General features: G+C 56.9%; 6 protein-coding genes across 6 annotated transcripts; 2 read left to right on the top strand and 4 right to left on the bottom strand.

The window, feature by feature from the left end:
* The first annotated feature begins 569 nt into the window (after positions 1-569).
* Positions 570-3,457, top strand: L226DRAFT_534466 (subtilisin-like protein). The gene is made up of 8 exons (XM_067680677.1): positions 570-1,308; positions 1,369-1,634; positions 1,704-1,920; positions 1,987-2,088; positions 2,142-2,341; positions 2,393-2,545; positions 2,610-3,057; positions 3,125-3,457. The coding sequence occupies exons 1-8, from the start codon at positions 1,036-1,038 to the stop codon at positions 3,296-3,298; spliced, it is 1,833 nt and encodes a 610-aa protein (XP_067536122.1). The 5' UTR covers positions 570-1,035; the 3' UTR covers positions 3,299-3,457.
* Positions 3,458-4,318: 861 nt separating this feature from the next.
* L226DRAFT_534464 (subtilisin-like protein) lies at positions 4,319-6,996 on the top strand. Its single transcript, XM_067680676.1, has 9 exons — positions 4,319-4,436; positions 4,489-5,023; positions 5,076-5,341; positions 5,397-5,610; positions 5,664-5,762; positions 5,825-6,030; positions 6,095-6,247; positions 6,297-6,744; positions 6,804-6,996. The coding sequence occupies exons 2-9, from the start codon at positions 4,757-4,759 to the stop codon at positions 6,978-6,980; spliced, it is 1,830 nt and encodes a 609-aa protein (XP_067536121.1). The 5' UTR covers positions 4,319-4,436; positions 4,489-4,756; the 3' UTR covers positions 6,981-6,996.
* A 1,395-nt stretch (positions 6,997-8,391) lies between these two features.
* Positions 8,392-9,248, bottom strand: L226DRAFT_425220 (HET-domain-containing protein; the record flags this gene model as incomplete). Its single annotated transcript, XM_067674632.1, has 2 exons — positions 8,392-9,066; positions 9,132-9,248. Coding segments are annotated over 2 exons (792 nt in total), but the record flags the coding sequence as incomplete, so codon positions are not given.
* A 199-nt stretch (positions 9,249-9,447) lies between these two features.
* Positions 9,448-12,091, bottom strand: L226DRAFT_507407 (subtilisin-like protein). The gene is made up of 7 exons (XM_067678127.1): positions 11,653-12,091; positions 11,337-11,602; positions 11,046-11,280; positions 10,882-10,986; positions 10,620-10,825; positions 10,423-10,569; positions 9,448-10,367 (listed from the first exon to the last, which is right to left on the bottom strand). Exons 1-7 carry the CDS (start codon positions 11,917-11,919, stop codon positions 9,752-9,754), a joined length of 1,842 nt encoding a protein of 613 aa, XP_067536119.1. The 5' UTR covers positions 11,920-12,091; the 3' UTR covers positions 9,448-9,751.
* Positions 12,092-13,593: 1,502 nt separating this feature from the next.
* Positions 13,594-14,231, bottom strand: L226DRAFT_522703 (uncharacterized protein; the record flags this gene model as incomplete). Its single annotated transcript, XM_067678777.1, has 2 exons — positions 13,594-13,780; positions 13,843-14,231. The coding sequence occupies 2 exons, from the start codon at positions 14,229-14,231 to the stop codon at positions 13,594-13,596; spliced, it is 576 nt and encodes a 191-aa protein (XP_067536118.1).
* A 1,699-nt stretch (positions 14,232-15,930) lies between these two features.
* On the bottom strand, positions 15,931-16,925 carry L226DRAFT_48047 (phosphatases II). Its single transcript, XM_067676886.1, has 2 exons — positions 16,810-16,925; positions 15,931-16,748 (listed from the first exon to the last, which is right to left on the bottom strand). The coding sequence occupies exon 2, from the start codon at positions 16,676-16,678 to the stop codon at positions 16,058-16,060; it is 621 nt and encodes a 206-aa protein (XP_067536117.1). The 5' UTR covers positions 16,679-16,748; positions 16,810-16,925; the 3' UTR covers positions 15,931-16,057.
* Positions 16,926-16,940: the final 15 nt, after the last annotated feature.

Genomic DNA, 16,940 nt, shown 5'->3' with positions numbered 1-16,940 from the left:
CACCTCTCAACAAGCACGCTCCGAGGTTATCGCATCCCGCTGCCGGAACATATCCCTGCGGACCTCCAGGATTCCATGCACACGCTCAAGCACGCGTTCCAGTGCGGCTCGATCGATCGCAACATGCTCATTCCGTGCTGTCGCCTCCGAGAAGATGTCCCCTCAAGCGCTATCGATAGTCCGGAGAGGGCGCAGTCCATGCGCGGCTGCATTGCGGGACTTCTAGTCTTGAAATTGAAGATGCATAACTTCTCGACCTTCTTCAGCGTGTCAACTAAGGTATGTAGTTTCCATTACTAGCCGTCCGAACCACTCGCATCCACTCGGATCGATGCTTGGTCCACTGACCTATCCATACGCACCAAGCCTATTCATCCTCTTGCTGCATACGTCAAGCCGTCATGACAGCATAACGTCCCAATTGTCCGTCGTTTCCAACTTCAGCCTCGGTGCTGTGCAAGCTGAGGCCTCATGGACCAGTTTGGGACCTACATGCGCCCACAAAGCGCATTCGGTTTCCCCGTCGCTGATACATGTCGCCAGGAGAAAAGACGGTCCTTATCATACATAGGCAACATGGGAATTTTGACTTTGAGGTAGTATTTAGCACATCATCCTTCGAAGTTCTAGCCCTGCGCCATAGTAGCGCCTGTGGCGGGCATGGCAGACCGAGGTCCCACCTGGCTTCACAGGGCCGTCCGCCGCAGGTAGACCGCAGACTTCTCAGCTTCCATCATCCCAGGCCACGATAACAACACGACTATGTCGACCTCGGCAAAGCGAGGCGGTCCCGGCGGTTCGCTCAGGAAGCTGTGCCTCCAGTGCGTCCCGGCTCGGAGGCGTATCAATTCACACATTGCGCCGCCCATTTGCCGGCCTCGGGGCAAGGGTGGATTATGCGCTTGAAAGTTCAGTCCCTGGCTTGGCGCTGGCAGGTTCGAATGTGAACACGGCCGTATAATATGCGGGGTGCTAAGACCATGCAGGGTTCTTCCGCCCCGTCCCTCGCGGTGCGATGTCTGTTGCACGACCCTCATGAGGTTCGCTGCTCTGCCCTTCTTTCTCTCCCTTGCTTCGGCGGTGAACAGTCTGCCTGGTTCGGTTGGCGATTCGGAGTTGGTTATCCGCAGCGAGCTGCCTGCGGCACCCAAGGGTTTCGTTCCTCGAACTCTCGCGGTGCTCCCGGATGAGCTCGTGCATCTCACGATCGCTCTCCCTCAGAGCAATGTCAGCGGGTTGCACGCTGCATTGTTGGAGGTTAGCGATCCCGATCACCCCAACTACGGCAGGCATCTCTCCAAGGCAGAGGTGCGTGGTTCTCAACACTCCCCTCCAGATTGACTGGCTAACGCGTCTATGGCCTGTCAGGTCGAGCAGCTCGTCGCGCCTGTTCCTGAGAGCGTCAAGGCTGTCACGGAGTGGCTGAACAGCAAGGGCGTCAATCCGGCAGGAACGTCCGCGTCTGGCGACATGCTGCACCTCCGGGTGCCGACCGCACATGCTAACGCGCTATTTGGCGCGAATTTCACGATGTATATGCACGAAGACACGAAGACTACGATGCTGCGTACCCTGTCATACGCGGTACCTGGGCATCTGCACGAACATATCAACTATGTATATCCCACAACACAGTACGTGTTCCCGTTCTTCGGATCTGACTCCATGATTTGACACTTACCACGTTCACGTTCATATGTTAGGTTCATACCCCCTACGAAGCAGGCGATGTTTCACTCGAGTAATAGCCGGACACGGCGTACCAGGCGGGACGCGGGTGCCTCCTCCTGTGAAGATACGATGACCCCACAATGCCTTCAAACAATGTACAACATCCCTAGCGCACCTGCTACTGCGCAGAACAACAGTCTATACGTCACTGGACTCGGTGGGCAAGTTGCAAGCACAAGCGACCTCCAGGTGCGAGGCTTTGAAAAGGTGGTCTGCATCAGTATGCTTACTGAGAGGCGTGGCATGCCTCCACAGGAGTTCCTACATCAGCTTCGGCCAGACATTGAACACAACTCGTTCAACACGATACCTATCGATGGAAGCAAAGTGGACACTAGCAAGGGGACGGACGAGGCGGTACGAAACTTCGACTGATCCCGTCTTTTTCTTTCCGCTCACTCCACATAAAGGACTTTGACATCCAGTATTCTGTCGGATTGGCGACAGGCGTCCCAGCCACATTGTTGACGAGTGCCAACAAGTCTCGCGGCATCATCCTGGAGGACCTCATTGACATGGTTGACTTCTTGCTCGCACAGGACGAGGCGCCCCTTGTCCTGACGACAAGTTACTTGTTCACGGAGGAAGATGTCGGGAAGGAGCTTGCTCAGTGAGTACGTCTTGATTCTCCGCGCGATCGCACACTCAACATAATATGCAGATCAATATGCAACGCGTATGCGCAGCTCGGTGCACGCGGGACCTCGGTCATCTTCTCCTCGGGGGACTGTGGAGTCGCAGGAGGCTTTCTCGACGATCCCGCATCGTGCGAGGATAAGCCTTTCGTGCCCACGTTCCCGTCCACATGCCCATAGTGAGTCTCTGATCTGACTGGTACCTTTGCCCTCGTGCTCATGTCCATGTTCTCTTTGTCATAGCGTGACATCCGTGGGAGCTACGGAGGGCATCAACCCGCCAGTCGCAGCATCATTCACTTCTGGGGGCTTCTCCAACTTCTTCCCCCGCCCGTCTTACCAAGACGGTGCGGTCCAAACCTACCTCGATCGAGGCACCCTCGCAGCATACAGCGGGCGGTACAACGCGGCTGGACGCGCGTATCCCGACGTGTCCGCGCACGGCGTCGACTACCTATACAACCTCGGCGGCGACTTCGCTTACGCGTACGGGACGAGCACGTCCACGCCGGCGTTTGCGAGCCTCGTTGCGCTGCTGAATGACCGGCTGCTGAACGTGGGCAAGGCGCCGCTCGGGTTCCTGAACCCGCTGCTGTACTCGAGGGGCGCTGGGGCGTTTACAGACGTCACGTCTGGCAGTAATCCGGGCTGCGGGACGGATGGGTTTCCTGCTGATGTGGGATGGGATCCGGTGAGTTCGACCTCTCTGTGCTCTTGCGGCAATACATAGTATAACGTCTAATGGCATGGGTTGCCAGGTATCTGGGTTGGGTACTCCGGACTTTGACAAGTTGCTCGATGTTGTGGCAGGCGCGAACGTTGCTCGGAACGCTCAGAATGGGGCGACACGGACTTGGGTTATCAGCCCCCTGCTGGTTTTTGCATGGACATTTGGGTTGTCGTTCGGACTCATATACGGACTTATGCTGTAGAGTGCATTAGCAAAGCAAACCTCTAATATGTACTTACAGCATCTAGATCAACTCATAGATAGGATTCTGCTTGAGATCTTGTGGCTTGCAAGCCAAGCTGTACATGGACTCTAAAGAGGAACGAACAAAATAGGCGCCCAGCCTCCGATTCGCCCCGCAGTCTTCCAGCTTGCCTTCTTCCATGACCCCTCCTGAACTCCTCTTTGCTCTACGCTTCTGAAGCTAAGTTTCTTCCGTCTTGAGGCTTTTCTTGTTGACCGGGCGAGTATCTTGTTGTGTACACGGCTCGCGCGCTTCCCCCCCCCGGTGAGGCTCCGATGTCAGAGTCGGAAGAAGAACGAGTTGGCCGCTCAAACCCTCGTGTCTGACTTGAAAGAGTACTGGGTTCTCCGGATCGTATTAAACTCTGGCCTGCCCTTACATGCATTCTATCATCAGGACGGAATTCCGATTCGTCTTCTCCATGGCATCTCTTGGATCCTTACAACCACATGCTACAGAACTCAGGCGGTGGTACGAGGCCGGGCCCCTTCCATGTTGCTGTCAGCATCCCCTCGTCAGTAGGAGCGACCACTGCAATACGGGATTATTGCCCATAACCACTCCTACAGTACGGCCGCTGCTTCTGCAAGACGGCGATCTGAGGCCGCAGCCAAACTTTTGTCCGGTTAGATGACATCGTCCTCATGTGGTGCAATGCAAGCAGTGACAGTATGTATCGCGTGTTCACAGTATGGATAAATCACTGACACAGGTTCAGTGGTACTATATCAACTGGCCGACGGTTAGGTCGTCGCGGCGCCTCTAGATCTGACGTTGTCACAAGGGCCAATCTATCTGACTCCGGGATACATCCATACCTGCGGAGACATCGCGCAAGGCACGAGAGCTACGCTCAAGATTCAACCGAGCGTCTCTCAGGCTAGTACGCGACAACGTTGTGGTAGGGAAGAGCAGGGAAGTCCTCATTGTACCTTACTTCCTCAAGCCGACCTGACCTCGACACACTCTCACGGCATTAGTGTCGTGCAGGCTTCAGTGACTCCCTGCGCGCTTGAAGAATCCATCATCGCCTCCCCTCGTGAGGCCGAGCCACTCAAGGTTCACCGCTTCAGCGCGCCGTAGCAGCGCATAGGTAGTACGTCATCATGTCGTTTGCCACATTGCAGACATAACTCATAGAGCGTCAGTACTATGCAGGTGCGATTGTCCGACGTCGCTCATATCGGGGCGGGCGTTCCATGCAGCGTGGAGATTCAGGCCACCGGCATGCTAGGTTTCTGGACTTCGCTAACGCCGAAGTCGATATTCCTAGGATCATACCTCGCGCCGCAGTTCTTATGGCGCCTGGCTGCGACCACGGTCAAATGCGTATATGTTGCCACTGAGTGACGTGCCGGTGCCGAGGGCTGCATTACAAGAGCTCCCGTCAGGCCTTGGAGCCAAGCCGTCCCACCCATGCTCACGACCGTCCCCCTCATCCTGGTTATCTTGCAGGTTTCGAGATGTGTCCTCGGTGTCGCACACAATATTCAGCGTCTTCATCGCCGTCTCTCTTCCCTGCCTCCAGATTATGCGCCACACCGCATCGCGCCACATCCCGACCAGGAGATGCGCCTCACCATCGCTATGCCACAAGTGAACGAGAGCGGCCTGTACACGGCTCTGCTAGACGTCAGCGATCCTACCAGCAAGAACTATGGTCGCCACCTCTCGGCCAAAGAGGTGAGCTCTATCTACATCTGGAGATCTCGAGCCTCACAATGTATGCCGACAGATTGGGCGGTACACTGCCCCTCAGCCCGAGAGTATACAGGCGGTGACTCAGTGGCTGGATGCGAATGGTCTCGCTTACACTCCCGCCACACACTCTGGTGACATGTTACAGTTCAACATACGACTAGAACAGGCTAATAGACTACTCGACGCCGACTTCACGACCTACATTCATGAGCCTACGAACACGACCACAATCCGAACACTATCCTACGCTGTACCTGAATATCTACACGAACACATCACACTAATTCACCCAACCACGCAGTGAGTGGCGACTATTCTTATACTCGTTGTGCTCTTTTAGAGTTGACTGCTCCAGGTTTCTTCCACCGATACGCTCCCGCCGGGGCGCGTCCCCGATAGATCAGTTAGCTACCAGACAAACAGGCCCACCGTCGACCTGCATGGAGTCGATCAGCCCTTCATGTTTACAGAGCATGTACAACATCCCTACCGACCCTGCTACAGCCCCGAATAATAGTCTATACATCAGCGGGTACGGCGACGAAATTGCCAACATTGACGATCTGAAGGTGAGTATCCCTTCCCTCGAGTCTCGGCAGCGTCTTGAGTAACCCGTTCGAAGGGATACCTCTCTCAATTCCGGACCGACATCAAAGACCCGAACTTCCGAGTGCTGTCTATCGAGGGTGCACCAAACGATGGTGCTGGCACGTTCGAGGCTGTGAGTTCACCTTCTTTCTATGGGGCCGTCAGACATCTTGTGATGCTCAACATAATCCACAGAACTCGGACACCCAGATTACAGTTGGGCTGGCCACCAACGTACCGATAACATACCTGAAAGTGGACAAAGCCGGGGCTGGAGTCACTACAGATGACCTGATCAACGAACTACAATATCTACTCAAGCAGGACCAAGATCAGCTCCCGTCGGTTCTCACCACGAGCTATGTCTTCCAGGAGACTGAAGACCTCGCGAGCTTCGCTAGGTAAGTTTTGTTCCGAGCGGTCTTCCGCCTCATCGCCTGCTGACTGCATGCTCTCCGTGTGTAGCACATTGTGTAGTATGTATGCACGCCTCGGAGCGATGGGGACATCTGTGATCTTCGCGGCGGGCGATTCGGGCGTTGCTGGAGGCTTCTTGCAGGGTGCTGCAGACTGCGACGACAAGCCGTTCGTCCCAACATTTCCCTCTACGTGTCCGTAGTGAGTCCATCCCCTATCCGTCGTCACAATCCACCTAACCTATGGCCAGCGTCACATCTGTAGGTGCAACCCAAGGGCTCGAGCCGGAGGTGGCGTGGACCTCCAGCTCCGGTGGGTTCTCCAACATCTTCCACCGCCCGTCTTATCAAAATGCAGCTGCCGACGCTTACATTCAAAGATTGGGGTCGACAAACGCGGGACGATACAACGCCTCCGGTCGCGCGTTCCCAGACGTGTCCGTGCATGGCGTCAACTTCCTCATCAACTTCGCTGGGGAGTACAGTTCCGCGTTCGGGACGAGCATGGCCGCGCCGACTTTTGCTAGTATCATCGCCCTGCTCAATGACAGATTACTGGCGGCTGGGAAGTCCAAGCTTGGCTTCTTGAATCCATTGCTGTACTCCTCGACGGGTGCTGCGACGTTCACGGACATCACCTCCGGTAACAATCCCGGATGTGGGACGGATGGCTTTCCTGCTGATGTTGGTTGGGACCCGGTAAGACTTCTTGCTTCTACACGTTCATCTCCCTGCCTCATACCCAGACATATGTATAGGTTACCGGGCTGGGCACACCGGACTTCAGCAAGCTTCTTGATGTTGTCACAGGAGGCGTCGTCCGCTCCAGTCAAAATGCGGAGAACGGTGCCCTCCGGACTTCTGTTGCTGTACTATCACATGTTGCAATGTGGACGTTGGCCACAATCATCAGTAGTAGCATCAATATATTCTAGCTCGCCACTCTAGGATGAGAGGTCATTTTTCCGCAGAGTCGTCTCCGACGAAGCGCACAGAAACAAAGTTCACCGGGTGCTCCTCCACCATGCTGATGCCATCGTCATCGCCCACGCCATTGTCGGAGTCCGAGTCATTTGCATCCTCAGGCTCGTCATCCCAGTACTCCACACCCTTCCACTCCCATTCCCGCTCGAGCAAGACCGGCCTCCGAGAGCCCACTGGGGGCATGACCCTTCCATCCATCACGCCCAGCTCGCCGACGTCAATAAGCACACCGTATACCGCGTCCCCCTGGCCAGCTGATGCGGAGCCCAATGATCCGTCGCGGCCCCCAAGGGCCACCCGGCTAAACGTCAAGCGGACGGAGGTGCCTCGAGCGCAGTCGTAAAATGACTTGGAGGCGTTGTTCCAGCAGTCGACGTGCTCGACGTCGCATGAAGGCGCCTGACGGAACGCACTGCGATGGAAGGGACTGGGCTCGTCATGGAATGTGACAGTGGCGTGTACAGGAGGGCGGTCGGATTCGTGATGATGAGGACACAGCAGGAGATGGATGTCGATCGTTGTGCTACCATTCGTGACCGTGATGACCCGGAACCACGAGCCATTCCAATCAAGGGTGAGGGATGAGCCCGTGAGAGGGCGCGGGCCACGAGGTGCTCTTGGAAGGAGGACCTGGTATCCGAATTCCGCCAGTTGGGAAGGTAGCCACCGTGGAAAGGTAATCTGGCAAGGCCCAGCTATGCTGAATGCACCGGATGTGGTCGAATCGGCCTGGGCGGAGTCACGTCGAGGAACCGCGGTCAAGTGCCTGTGAGATGGGATATAGAAGTCGCCGAGGAGGAAGGTGGGGCCATGCGCGAAGGAGCCATGCTGCGACGGCGCGTGCGGGGCCCGAAGCAAGGGGACGGTCTCTGGTAGGATAGTCGTGCACCGATAGTAGAGACCCTCGTGCTGCCAAACGTTAGGATCGTCATCCTCGTCCACCTGTCCTTCCTCGAAGCGACCGGGGCTACCCTCTCTATCGAGGAGTAGGAGTCGGTTTCCGATAGTGTGTTGGTTCATATCGGGTACTGGGTGCATCATGAGAGCGACAAGGTGTCCGGAGGCGTCTTGGCACGCAAGAACCGCAAGTGTGAACATCCTTGCACCGCTGTTCACAAGGACCGGGAACTGCACGTGCACGCCATAGCTTGTAACTGTGTAGTGAGGGGGCGTGAGGAGAAGACAGATCCTTTGCGAGAAGATCTCGAGCGGAATAGGAGTGATGTCTGCAGAGTCTGCGAACGCCGCAGGGGAGGAGGCGAACAGGCACGAGTTCTCAGTGGGAGGGGAGACGGGTTGCCACGACCCGGTATAGATCTGGAAGCCCGCATTGATCATGGTGTGGTCTGGGAAGATATGTCCCCAGGCGAAGATGCTCTGATCCGGACAGTGCTCCAGGATCTCCCGCTGGAGCCGCACGAAGGCTTTGCGGCCCTCGCCGTAGATGGTGGGCATGTGAACGCCGAAGATACCCATGAGCGAGTATGCCTCATCCTCTTCACGAGTAGTCTCTCGTCTCGCCGCCCAAGACATCCGCCGAGCAACACTGACTGCATCGAGAGCTTGTCTGTGTGTGAGGACATCGCGATCGATGCCGGTGATCTCCTCGATGACATCCGCGAGCGTGTCCTTCGTGCCCAGGATCTGCCAGTCTCTGGAGAGGAAAAGCACCTCAGCGGGAGCTATGAGCTCCTGCAGCGTCCAGCCGCGCCGGAACCACTTGCTCCTTCGGAAGCGCGAGTTCACAGCTCGCGGGTTCTCGCTGTCGTCCACGTCCTCGAGGAAAGCGTAGCAGATCGCGGCTTGCGAGTACCACTCGTACATCGAGTTGATCGCCTCTGAGAGCTCGGCGCTGCTCGTCCTGTCGATGCAGCACGTGTCGACCCAGGCGTAGCGGTACCCATTCACACGGGCGAAGACGCAGCAGTCTCTGATCTTGGCAGACAGGATGGTCAGGGCCGCCGGACAGGCTTCATCTGTTTCCGTGACGATGTCTCGAGGGTTGCGTTGGGTGTATTCATGGATCTCTAGGATGTCCTGTGGAATGCGTTCTCAGTGCGCTGGCTGCCACCTGATCATACATCGGCGCCGAGCGGGCTCACCTGCAGAGACTGCTCGCCGTCGATATGGTCCCAGACATGCGAGAGGATAGCGTAGACGGCTTGTTTCGCATTGTCGATATGACAAAATCGTGCAGTGCTGGTGTCTAGTAACCGCATCGGAACAGCAGCTGTTGAAGATTTACATCGATGAGCTGGATTTGAAACGTGTAGAGTACACATACACAACTTGGCGGAACACTGACCATGTAGACTTCTCTGCCGACGCAAGACTTGGGCATGATCCTGGGTATGACTGAGTGCGTACGGTGGTGCACGTCAGAGGAAGAATTGTGCCAGTGCACAGCATGCTGGGCCGGGGTGAGAATCGTATGATAATAATACTTAATCGAGACTCTGGTACTATTGACGGGAACCGGCATTTCCTCTACGGGCGCTCCTCAATGAAAAAGGCCGACCAGGAGCAAGAAAAGCAGGCAAGTTGAAGTTCACACCGAAATCACACAACATATCATAGAGTTCGAGGTCAAAATCCGTGGTGGCCTTTGCTCCCATATTTCCGCTTTGTCGCCTACACTAGTACACCCAAAAGAAAGAAGCGATAGTAAAGAGCAGCATCCCAGAAGAACCCAGCGCCCTCCGACTCGAACAGCAAAGCCCACTCAGTTCTTGTTCTTATGGTGGTGCTTCTTGCCCGTCGTCGCCGTCGCGCTCGCCGCTGCAGTAGCCGCGACAGTGCTAACGGACGCGTCGGTCGAGTTGCTCGTGCTACTGGCAGCACTGCCCGTAACGAGAGTCAACAGCTTCGCAAAGTCGGGCGTGCCGAGCCCCGTAACGGGGTCCCAGCCCTCGACGGCGGGGAAGCCGTCGGTGCCGCAGCCGGGGTTGCTGCCCGTGGTGACGTCGTTGAGCGCGGCGGCGCCGGTCGAGTACAGGAGTGGATTGAGGAACCCGAGGGGGCTCTTGCCGGCGTTGAGGAGCTCGTCATTGAGGAGCGCGACGACGGACGCGAACGTTGGGCTCGAGGCGCTCGTGCCGGAGACCCCCTGGCCCTGGCCACCGACGTCGACGACAAAGTTGACACCCTGCGCGGAGACGTCGGGGAATGCGCGGCCCTGCGTGTTGAAGAGGCCGGCGTTGGTGTTCCCGAGCTTAGTGAGGTAGGCTGCCACTGCGTCGTCCTGGTAGCTTGGGCGGGCGAAGATGTTCGAGAAGCCCCCAGAGGAGAAGTCAGCGGCCGTCTCGGTGATGCCCTGGGTGCTGCCGACGGAGGTGAGGCTGTAATCGAAGGTCGTGAGTTGCGATGAAGAGAGACAGATCAATGGAGACATACAAGGGGCAGCCAGAGGGGAAGGTGGGCACGAATGCCTGGCCGTCGCAGGCGTTGCTAGATTGAGAACCCGAGACACCACCGTCCCCAGAAGCGAAGAGGATCGACGTGCCACGGGCACCGAGTTGGCCGTAAGCAGTGCACAGGCTCCTGTAGAGATCCATGAGCAACAAGTCACAGCATTTCGGGAGACTGCTTACACTGCCAAGTCGGGCTCTTGCTCAAACCCAGCCTCGTTGAAGCCGAAGCTAGTGGTGAGGACGAGCGGCGGGGCGTCCTGGTCGAGGAGGAAGTTGATGATGTCGAGAAAACCACCGAGGTCGCCGTCCTGGTTCCTGTTACCGACTGAAACGAAAGTCGTGGGCACGTTAGTGGCGATGCCGACCGTGTACTGGATATCAAGGGTCTATAACGCATCATCAGTGAGACGAAGCAGCTCGGAGGACTGAGTAGTATACATACAGCCTCAACGGTACCCGGCTGGGTGGTGTCAGTCAGACCGCGATCGACGGAGACAGTGTCGAAGGCACCGGTGGGAGAGTCAGGACGGAGCACCGACATGAATTCCTGTGAATGTCGGATCAGGCACTTGTTCAATGGGGCTCAATTAAACCCGATGTACTCACGTCCAGATCGGCCTGGTTGGGGATCTCGTTGATGAACCCGCTGACAGCAAGACTGTTGCCGGTGGCGGATGCAGGCGTCGTGGGGATATTGTAAAGAGCCTGCAAGCACTCGGGCGTGATCTGCTGGTCGCAAGCAGCAGGAACAGAAGCACGCCGGGAACGGCGCCTCTGGGAGGTGCGAGGGAGATCGACGATCTGGAACGAAGGGGTCGTCTTCTGGGCGGGTTCAATGAAGCTAATTGGACACTCAATTACAGCGTCATAAGAGAAAGGGGAAAGGGTAGTACTCACTGCGTGGTCGGGTAGATGAACGCCAAGTGATCCTTCAGCGTCTCCGGGATGGAGTAGGCCAGGGTACGGACGGCAGTGGTGTTGGTCTTGTCGACCGTGTACTCGCTGAAGTCGGCGTTGAGGAGAGCGTTCGCCTGACTGACTGGCACGTTGATGCCCAACCAGTCGCCGGCAGGGGAGATCTTGTTGGCGGTGATGTTGTTCTTGCTCAGCCATGCCGTGACCTTCTCCACACTCTCCGCGGTGGGAGCGACCATCGCCTCGACCTGCACGCGTGATGAGACTCACCCCAAGACCCACACAGTATGCATCGTACCTCAGCCTTCGTCAGATGGTGGCCGTAGTTCTCGCTGGAAGGGTTGCTGACATCGTAAAGAGCCGACTCCACACCAGTGGCGTTGTTCTGAACGAGGGCAATGCGGAGGTTCAGCATGGTCTCCGAACTGGCCTTCTGACGCCAGGTGAATCCGCTCGGGGCGGCCGAGCGGGAACGCAAGACATGGAGATTATCGCGCGACTCCGCGGTGGGCCTGCCGAGGGCAAGAGAGAAGAGAGAGAGAACGAGCAGACCGGCTGCGACCATTGTGAGGTGGTACAGGAAAGGAAGGAAGGAAAGTGATGAGAAACGAAGGGACCACGGGTGACCTCGAGGGCGAAAGGTGGGTGCTCACCAGCGCGCGGACGGGATATTTAACGGATGCCTGATGTGCGGCCTCCGACTGTCGTCAAGCTGCATCAAGAGCATATGATCGAGCTTTCGTCGCTGGTTGCACAGTCCATCCGACATGCAGCGTCCGCTAGGCACCGGGCTTGGCATACGGTCGGCAGCTCCGGCTGGGCGCAATAGCGTGCTGCGGATTCAAAGGCGTGTATCGCGGCTGGCAAGCTTGGTTCTGTGCAATGGTACGATGGTTAGAAAACATTAAGGCGAGTACAAAGCTGTGTGGACGTACCTCTTGCAAGAAAATGGCGGCAGGACGAAGCTGTCCTCCGACGCTCCACGAGAAACAGGTCCCCGGGGGACGGCGAGGCGGGAGGCGCCGAGCCGGAAGGCGGCAGAGCAGTTTTCGCTTGGCGAGCCTCCGCCCATGCGATGATCGTGATCATCTACTGTATGTATGTCGAGGCTGCAAATCCCGGTCGTTATGGTTCCTGTGCGCTTCTGCGTTTTATTCGTCAGAAACAAATGAGCAAATCGCCAAGCGCAAAACATACCGAGGCTCGATTCGTCAAGCTACATATAACCCGACCGGACTCCTGGGTAGCTTTGGCGGACAAGCTGAGTTTGTCAGTAACACTGACTCGCGACTTTAAAGATGGAAAGAATACCATGCATATGGTACAGTGACCACCGCCACTTGCCGTGATGGAGACGAAGTAGCAATTCATCTGAAGGCGCGGCGTACTGAATATGGATAAAACACTGTGCTGCCGCAAGGGCGCAATCTCCTTTGCCGCTTCACCATGAAACTTGAAGCTAACCCCAGACTCGAGGCCCCAAACAGGTAACTGCCCTCGTGCGGCATTTGGTGCTGTTTGCGCCCGAGGGTCCAACTCACCTCCTTTCTCTCATGCTTCAACCCGCGCTCGCGAGACTGCGCTCGAGGATCCGCATAGCTTACTTGCCATTTAGAGTGTCGACGACGGCTCGACGTCGATGGTTACCATCTTCGACATTTGCATCCGGCAACTTCTCTTGGAAGTTGGGATCTCTTGAAACGCAGACGCGGCATCCCCGAGACGACCGCCATGCTCGCGTTACCAGCTTCGCGCGGTACCAGTCACTCGGAGGGCGGATAGAGGCGGTGGCGGCCAGCGCACGCCGTCAACGGGTATCGTGAGCATGCGAGAACTGACTAAGTACCGCGAAGTAACACGCTCTTCGCTCGCTATAGCAAGTCCCACGAGGGTGAGCACCACGCGGCGTCGAAGGCAATAAGGCGTAAGCCACAACTCTTGCAGCGACGAACTGTCCACTCACCCACCGCGAGATTCAGAGACCTGACAATCGAGCTCAGCATATCATCTTGCTGCGTCACCGCGATTTGTGGAGGTAAACGGCGCGAACTCCGCCGCGTACTTCTCCATCGAGTCATAAACGTTCTTTCCGCGCTGCAGTCTGGTACACTTTACATGCACTGCCGTGAACCACGCCACCAGCTGTGCCCATCCGTTCGACAGGAGCCCTAGCGCAAGAGAAGTAAGTACATATACAGTGAGCGGATGCACGCCGTGTAGGAATTCACCGTTAACAGCCTCACTGGGACACTGCGGGTGCCCTCATCCGCTCCTGGATTTGCTCGAGCATCTGCTGCGCGGCTGCTGACGGAGGGGCGGCAGTGTGGATGTCAATGAACACCACAGGCTCGCGACGGGTCTTCTCGAGGAAGCCTTGCGGGTCGCGGAGACCGACGTTCGTCGCTGCTTGCGCAGCAGCAAGAGCCCTGTATTAGTACGACCATCAGCGACACATACATACGTTGCGGTCTGCAGGCGTCACGCTCACTTGTTCAGCACATCTCGGTCTGACACGAGATTCAACGTGTACAACCATTGCCTCCACACGGTCTGCCTCCCCGCTTGGCTCATCGCGAAGAAGGTGCCGGTCTGGGCGACGGTCTGCAGGATGTACGCGTCGAGCCACAGGCCGGTCGCAGCGGGGCGAAACTTGTATCCCAAGATGGAGGCGAATGCGGGGACGGGGAGGCCGGCGCGGTCGGCGGCGGTGATCATGTTGTAGGCGTTGGTGTACGGCCCTTGGTTGGTGTAGATCTTCCAGAGCAACGTCGAGCTGCCGGGCTTGGCCCAGACACCTTGCGATTCGCGACTGGCGTACTTCGGCGCGCCGATGTCGATGATCTTGCCGGAGGGATCTCTGAGCTGAGAAGCGGCCATTGCAACGAGAGAACGGTAGGGGCGGAAGTGATGGGCTCAGAGGCGTTGAGCGAGAGGGTACGGGGATAGGCACTTTGTACCGGACTCAGTTGGGCATGCGAACCGTCCAGACGCTCCACTGGTCGAAGTTCCGACCCCTGTAGTGGTCTTCCCGTCGTCCTGTCCCATTGCGCACTTCTGTAGACGTCAAAGAACACGGGGATGTGACGTGAGGGATTATTCGCAGACGGACATCTGCTCACCCTACAAAGCCTGGGCAACACCGTCAATTCACAGTCCCCACCTCGCACTCAAGTGTCTGCACTCACAAGTTCAATGAAGAGAGTAGTGCGAAGAGCATAGAAAGTCTCTGAACACATTGCGGTAGGCGTCCTGCGCAATGTAACTTCTATTCCAGGTGTTCGCAGATCCGCGGACACTCAGCCTGTCAACTCGAATGATCATGAGCTCTCGTCCACGTACGAGAACATCGCCTCTCCATACGTGCACGTAATTAGTTGGTCTCGTCCGAGTCTTCGCCACAGATTCGACAAAGTGGATCGAACCGAACGCCATAGAAGTCCTAGAACCGCCGTAGACATGAATGAATGGGGTCATGAGGGCATGAACATCCATTCGGTATGTCGGATTGAACTCGCTTCCCCTCGTTGAGGTTTGATCGTCCGATCCTGGTGCTAGTACGTGTTACCGTCCCCCGCGAAACCTTATCAGAGATGGTAGTGTTATGGTTATAGGAAGTTACTGAGTGGTAGCGGCATGTGTTCTACGCGATACATGACTTCTGGCCGGAGACTCTTGCGGACCGGAGGAGTCTGTCATCAATGGTTCCAATCAGTGACCGCCCCGTGTCGTTCGAGAGGAGAGGAGAACCAAGACCATTAGAAGACTCAGGTCAAGAATCCACAAACTCGTTTCTGCAGACGTAATTTCTCCACCGGAGCTTGTCGACAGTGTGAATGGAAGGGGTCATGAGTACACAGGTATCCATTCCACATGCCAGCCATGAACCTACGCACCGTGTCAGCGCCCTCTGAGGTGCATGTTGGCTGCCTATTGCGCTGGCCGTCGACCGCCCGTGGTGAGTCGAGGGATGCCGGTACGCTCTCCGAGGTTAAGCGCCCATCCGCTTGTGCTCGTCAAGGATCGAACCTAAATAGGAGCCAACCTACAATCGAACACTTTCGACCAGTCTCCTATCATTCGAGCACCACCATGACAACCCCCTCCGACGCGTTGCACATCCCGAAAGAAGAGCTGAAGGAGGAGAACTTCACCCCAGTTCGAAGATGTGCCGCACCGGACTACGCCTCTGCGGAGATCGTCGAGTTTAAAGGCACTGGGGGCGAGGTCAGTCAGCTGCGAGTCCCATCTTAGACTTGCAGAATAATCGTCTGACCTTCGCTAGGCCATGGATTGCATCCGTGTCAAGGTCGGCGAGCTCGAAGGACCGCTTGACCTCGATCGCGTGTGAGTGGTCCGCTGTTGCTGTTTGGAGGAGCTGGGTTTATGACCATTGGCTTCAGCCACGCGCTTTCCCATCGTCTCGCAGAGAAGACTCTCATCGTCGTCCATCCGACATACCAAGCCGCCGACGGGGTGTACACAACGATCTCTGGCCCCCGTGGGTCATTCTCGGGTCTGTGATACATCGGGTCTCATTGGTGCGGGGAGGGGAGGCTGAGGGGAAGGGAAGGGAGCCTGTATGATACGAAATCATGCACGATGTGCTTGTCTGAAGTCAGGTTACATGTCAATGGGGAACGATGAGGAACGCGATAGGTCGTGGCGAAGTGTACCTGCATTCCGCCGTGCTCGATGTCAACTCGTCATCCCGCCGCCTCCTTGGCTGGCTCCACCAACGCGAGGCGGTCTGCGGTCTTCGCCGGCAGTCTGTCCACGTCAAGCGTCCCTTCTCCGCCGTGTACACGTATCTCTTCCTCCCTTAACCACTCGATGAAGTGTGGATTGGGCGAGACCGCAGGACGCGCGCTGATGACGGCGTACAGCGCCTCCTTCAGAGTCATGCCGTGGTGGCGCATGAGGTATGCGACGATGATGGTCGGCGAGCGCGAGATGCCGGCTGAGCAATGAAGCAGGACGCGTTTTTTCTGTGCACGACAGCGCTCGAGGATCTCGGCCGCCTGCTTGACGCACTCTTCAGGAGAGGCGCCCGCGGAGTCAACCAGGCGGAGACGGTGGTATTGCAGTTCGTCAGCCTTGCCAGCGAGGCTGTTTGGGTCAGGGATGCGCAGCTCGAGGCGTGTCGGGGGATCGTGGCCAATCGAGATGACGTGGGAGATGGCGTTCGAGGTGAGGAAGGCTGCGTTGGATGCCGCGGCGGCTGGTCCAAGGAAGAGGAAGTCGTCCAGGATGCACACCGCCGCCGAGTCTGACTGACCCTTGGCGGGGGCTGCGTCTTTGGACCCTTTGACTTTCTTCTTCGCCATGGCAGGCTCAGGCTTCGGAGGTAGAGCTGCAGCGGAGAGGATGATCCCACGCCGCCTGTGGTAGCGAGATCTGTGTACCGAAAGTTAAGTCAGCCTTGAAAGTCAGAGAATCCACAGAGGTCGTGTCTTACTTGCAGTACTAAGAGCTAACGTCGTGGACAGAGTCGAGTTGCATCGAGACGGAAGCGCACAAGTAGTTCCAGCCACATTTACGGCACGGAGTCTGCCGCTGCGCGCTCACTTACTGCGCAAAATGCCAGAT

Source organism: Lentinus tigrinus, assembly GCF_003813185.1.
Source record: "Lentinus tigrinus ALCF2SS1-7 unplaced genomic scaffold L226scaffold_10, whole genome shotgun sequence".
NCBI lineage: Eukaryota > Fungi > Basidiomycota > Agaricomycetes > Polyporales > Polyporaceae > Lentinus > Lentinus tigrinus.
This window is presented reverse-complemented; position numbering and strand designations above follow the sequence as displayed.

Excerpts from the sequence above, each read along its gene's own strand:
- L226DRAFT_534466 (XM_067680677.1), top strand. The coding sequence starts at position 1,036 with ATGAGGTTCGCTGCTCTGCCCTTCTTTCTCTCCCTTGCTTCGGCGGTG. Across the intron at positions 1,309-1,368 it reads GGCATCTCTCCAAGGCAGAG|GTCGAGCAGCTCGTCGCGCC; the intron begins GTGCGTGGTTCT and ends ATGGCCTGTCAG. Across the intron at positions 1,635-1,703 it reads TATGTATATCCCACAACACA|GTTCATACCCCCTACGAAGC; the intron begins GTACGTGTTCCC and ends TTCATATGTTAG.
- L226DRAFT_534464 (XM_067680676.1), top strand. The coding sequence starts at position 4,757 with ATGCTCACGACCGTCCCCCTCATCCTGGTTATCTTGCAGGTTTCGAGA. Across the intron at positions 5,763-5,824 it reads GTGCTGGCACGTTCGAGGCT|AACTCGGACACCCAGATTAC; the intron begins GTGAGTTCACCT and ends CATAATCCACAG. Across the intron at positions 6,248-6,296 it reads TTTCCCTCTACGTGTCCGTA|CGTCACATCTGTAGGTGCAA; the intron begins GTGAGTCCATCC and ends ACCTATGGCCAG.
- L226DRAFT_507407 (XM_067678127.1), bottom strand. The coding sequence starts at position 11,919 with ATGGTCGCAGCCGGTCTGCTCGTTCTCTCTCTCTTCTCTCTTGCCCTC. Across the intron at positions 11,281-11,336 it reads TTCATCTACCCGACCACGCA|CTTCATTGAACCCGCCCAGA; the intron begins GTGAGTACTACC and ends GTGTCCAATTAG. Across the intron at positions 10,826-10,881 it reads AGCCGGGTACCGTTGAGGCT|ACCCTTGATATCCAGTACAC; the intron begins GTATGTATACTA and ends GATGCGTTATAG.
- L226DRAFT_48047 (XM_067676886.1), bottom strand. The coding sequence starts at position 16,678 with ATGGCGAAGAAGAAAGTCAAAGGGTCCAAAGACGCAGCCCCCGCCAAG.